At 44.0% G+C, this 4130-nt stretch overlaps 1 protein-coding gene across 2 annotated transcripts in view; it reads right to left on the bottom strand.

Moving 5' to 3' along the window:
- Positions 1–4129, bottom strand: part of SARAF (store-operated calcium entry-associated regulatory factor) — a 20206-nt gene extending 16077 nt beyond the window's left edge. Inside the window, exon 1 of one of the 2 annotated variants that reach the window (XM_011977738.1) lies at positions 3913–4129. Coding sequence is in view for 1 of the 2 variants with exons in the window: in XM_011977737.1 (XP_011833127.1) it covers positions 3913–4015 (103 nt within the window). In the remaining variant the exon portion in view is untranslated. The remainder of the gene's footprint in view (positions 1–3912) is intronic. The other variant, XM_011977737.1, reaches the window with a different exon arrangement.
- Between the last annotated feature and the right edge of the window lies 1 nt (position 4130).

Genomic DNA, 4130 nt, shown 5'->3' with positions numbered 1-4130 from the left:
TGGTGCCACTGCACTCCAGCCTGGGAGACATGAGTGAAACTCCATCTCAAAAAAAAAAAAAAAAAAAAAAAAAAGATTATAATCAAAATAGTAGGGAATTGGAACAGAGACAAGGAAATTGTGAAACAAAAGAAAGATCAGAAACAAATTGAGATACATGTGGGAATTTGGTAAGATGAAGTGGTCTTTTTAATTTAGTGGATAAAAGATGTCTTCTTTAATAAGTAGCACTGGCATAATTGACTATGCAGCCACAAGAAAATTCACCTAAAGCTATATAAAAACTTAATTCCACATGGGCTAAGGATCTAAAATTTCCAAAAACTATATTAAAATAAACTATGCTACATTAAACACAAACTACTACCTCCTCATAAATAAAAAATAAAACAATGAAAATGTTCAATGGTTTAGAAAAATCAGACTGTATTAATCAACTAAATAACAGAAATAATAAATTGAATTTATTGTAACAGAGTTGCAATAATGCAAAGAACACTGAGCTAAGTTGGTGTGGCTATGACTTTGGCCAAGGCACTTAATTTACCTGTGTAGAAGTTTCCTCACCTACAAAATTAAAATGCTATCAACCTTGAAATTTGTTGTGAAGCTTAGATGTAATTTATTATCTGGCAGAGTACTTGAAGCATAACAGGTGATCAGGTATGATAAACATTACTCAAAGTTTTAAGATGGAATAGCATTACCATAATCCTATAGCATCTTTCTTCCCTACAGATTCTTAAGGTCCAAGAACAAAATTCTAATACCCACACCCCACTATTTACATCAGTCAAGGGACACAGGAGCTCCCTGAACTCCAGACTCATAAATCAAAATCCATGGCAGGTCTCAAACAAGATAAACAAAACCAAACTCTCCTAAACCTGATCATCCCACATTCTTCCACATCCATGCTTCTAGTTGCTCAAGCCAAAAACCCTGGATTTCTCCTCATCTTCTCTCCTCTCACTCCTACATCTAATCCTTCAGAAGATCATGTTAGCTCCACCTTCCAAATAGGTGACAAGAGAATCCAGCTACTCTAACCAACTCCACTGCTCCTCCCCTGGTCCAAGCGGTCACCACTCTAAGAACTTACTGTACAATATTAAAATAGATACCAATATATATTAATTCACTGGTTTACCTGCTTCCCTCCTACCCTCTTCGGTCCATTTTCCACAGAGCAGCCCAAATGACCCTTTAAAGATATAAGTAATTTCAGGTCATTTACTCCTCCTCCCCACTTCAGGTTTCCAGTCAGATGTCACCCTAACAGTGACTTCCCTGACCAATGTACGTTTTTTAAGTCTCCACTTCTGCCCGCACATGTCCTCCTCACCCTGTTTATAATACACGGTGCATACCAATTTTCACAATATAGCATGCTGTTTACATGTTTATCCGTTTATTGCTATTTCTCTCCAATAGAGGTAAAGTCCTTGGAGGCAAGACACTGTTTTGTTCACTGCTATATCCCCAATACCCTGAAGAGTAACTTAACATAAGACTACATTCAATAAGGAATTTTGAAAATTCTTTGGTAATCTCTTTAGAACGGTGCTAATTTTTTTTTCCAGACAAATTACTGCTCAACGTGAGCTAAAGGGCATCCAAGCCAAACAAAAGATAAATTAGGGAGCTGATTAATGCTTTACTAGGCCGGGCGCCGTGGCTCAAGCCTGTAATCCCAGCACTTTGGGAGGCCGAGACGGGTGGATCACACGGTCACGAGATCGAGACCATCCTGGCTAACATGGTGAAACCCCGTCTCTACTAAAAAATACAAAAAATTAGCCGGGCGAGGTGGCGGGCGCCTGTAGTCCCAGCTACTCGGGAGGCTGAGGCAGGAGAATGGCGTTAACCCGGGAGGCGGAGCTTGCAGTGAGCTGAGATCCGGCCACTGCACTCCAGCCCGGGCGACAGAGCGAGACTCCGTCTCAAAAAAAAAAAAAAAAATGCCAAAAAACTAGCTGGGCGAGGTGGAAATGCTTTACTAAAAGACTTAATAAAAAGTATGCCAATGAAGTACCTTCATAAAAAAGTTCCTCGGCCGGGCGCAGTGGCTCACGCCTGTAATCCCAGCTCTCAGGGAGGCAGAGGCGGGAGGATAGCTTGAGCCCAGGAGTTCGAGACCTGCCTGGGTAATATAGCGAGACCCCGTTCTCCACAAAAAGGAAAAAAAAAAAAAAAGACAAAAAAAAAAATTCCTCAAAGTAAACTTTGAGGTAGAATTTACATAAAACAATTGAGTTTACTCTGCAAAATACTGTGGTGCTTTGTGTTCCACAACAATAGTTTTACAGCGTAGATAAAACGAGGAAGTGGTTCATCTTTAAATCTGGTTCTTCTTTTATAGTTTCTATAGTTCTTCTGACTCAACTGTAAACTTCCTTTTAAAATTTATTTACGAACTGATTCAAAATTCAACAAATTAATGTTTCATTCTAGGTTTTCAACTGTAATTCTGATCAAGTCTCCCACTCATATACAACTTTCTAGAAATACAAAAGAAAAACATACAGACATTTAAATACAAAGTGGCTTTTTATTTTTTGATAATAAAACGTCCACATCAAATGACTACTCAACGTGATGTGCTTGCAAATAGCACCTTCTCTCTCACTTCAGCATGTAAGAATAAAATAGGCTATTACAGAAATAAACCTGTTGCTTAAATTCGACAATGCAGGCATTTCCAATCACCAAATCACAAAGGTAATATGCTTTCCATGCCATCTTTACTCCGCGAACCAAAAATGACGTCTTTTTTTTTTTCTTTTACAAAAGTACAATGTAACAGCATGCGTCATTTATTAAATGAAAAAAGTCAAAATCTCTATCTAAGTATATAGACATACACGTATTAACTGCACGGAATATTACTGATCCCATGAAAATTCTTTAGACAATTTTAATACCGTACTGACATAAAAGAACCTCTTCCCTGGAATCCACTGAGCATGTGCCACCACCAAAAAAAAAAAAAAGAGAGAGAGACAGAAAATTATTTTTTAAATTCTTCTCTACGGTGAAAGCCAATGGGAAGAGCTGGTGCCGCGCGACTGACTTCACTGCAATCTTCAGAATAACAGGCAGGGGTTCTCATAAAAACGCGGTGGCTCACGCCTGTAATCCCAGCACTTTGGGAGGACGAGGCGGGTGGATCACGAGGTCAGGGGTCGAGACCAGCCTGGCCTATATAGTGAAACCCCGTCTCTACTAAAAATACAAAAAATTAGCCGGGCATGGTGGCGGGCACCTGTAATTCCAGGTACTGGTGAGGCTGAGGCAGGAGACTCTCTTGAAACTGGGAGGCGGAGGCTGCAGTGAGCCGAGGTCACGCCATTGCACTCCAGCCGGGGCGACAGTGTGAGACTCCGACTCAAAAAAAAAAAAAAAAAAAGAATGCAATCTGCGATTCTGCTAACAGACCTGCGAGGTCTGCAGCCCTGTCCACTAAGAGTGACTCAGAGACTGAGAGTGGCAGGCAAGGGCCGGCGATAGCAACAGGCAGCCATGACAACAGCCGGCCACGATGACATCACACAATCACACAGCCATGACAACAAAGCAGATGCGCAGGTGAGTGTCCAGCTCTCCAGTCATACTCAGAGATGAGAAAGAAGACGGTGGGCAAATTCCGGGAGTCCGGGGCAGGGAGAAAGGGGACGTTAAGGATCCCCAGCCGTCCCGCCCCGCCCACTCGAGCCATCCCTACCCGCCTACCAGGACGCCTGGGAAGAGCAGCGGAACCAGGGAGGGTACGAACAGCAAACAGGCCAGACATGGGGAATCCGGGCACCTAGGCTCCGGGAAGACGGCGCATGGAAACGCAGGGAAGCCTGCACCGGCTGACGGCGGCGGAAAAGGGCGAGCGAACGGCCTGAGGGCCCCGGCAGCACTCACCAGGGTCGTTCCAGCCCAGGGCAGGGCCCGCGGTGAGCAGAAACAAATGCAGGCCGAGAAGCAAGCAGTGCCCGGCCGCTCCCGGCCCGCAGGCTACGGCCATGGCGCTCGATGAAGATGGCGCTGGGCTGTCAGACGCCTGCGGGCCGAACCCGGATACGGCAGCGCACGCGACGCTTCGCAGCGACACCGAAATCTCTGGCGGCGGCGAAGGGACT

The sequence above is a fragment of the Mandrillus leucophaeus genome, unplaced genomic scaffold (assembly GCF_000951045.1).
Source record: "Mandrillus leucophaeus isolate KB7577 unplaced genomic scaffold, Mleu.le_1.0 Scaffold183, whole genome shotgun sequence".
Classification (NCBI taxonomy): Eukaryota; Metazoa; Chordata; class Mammalia; order Primates; family Cercopithecidae; genus Mandrillus; species Mandrillus leucophaeus.
Note: the sequence above shows the minus strand (reverse complement) of the source record. Positions and strands in the feature narration are given on the sequence as shown.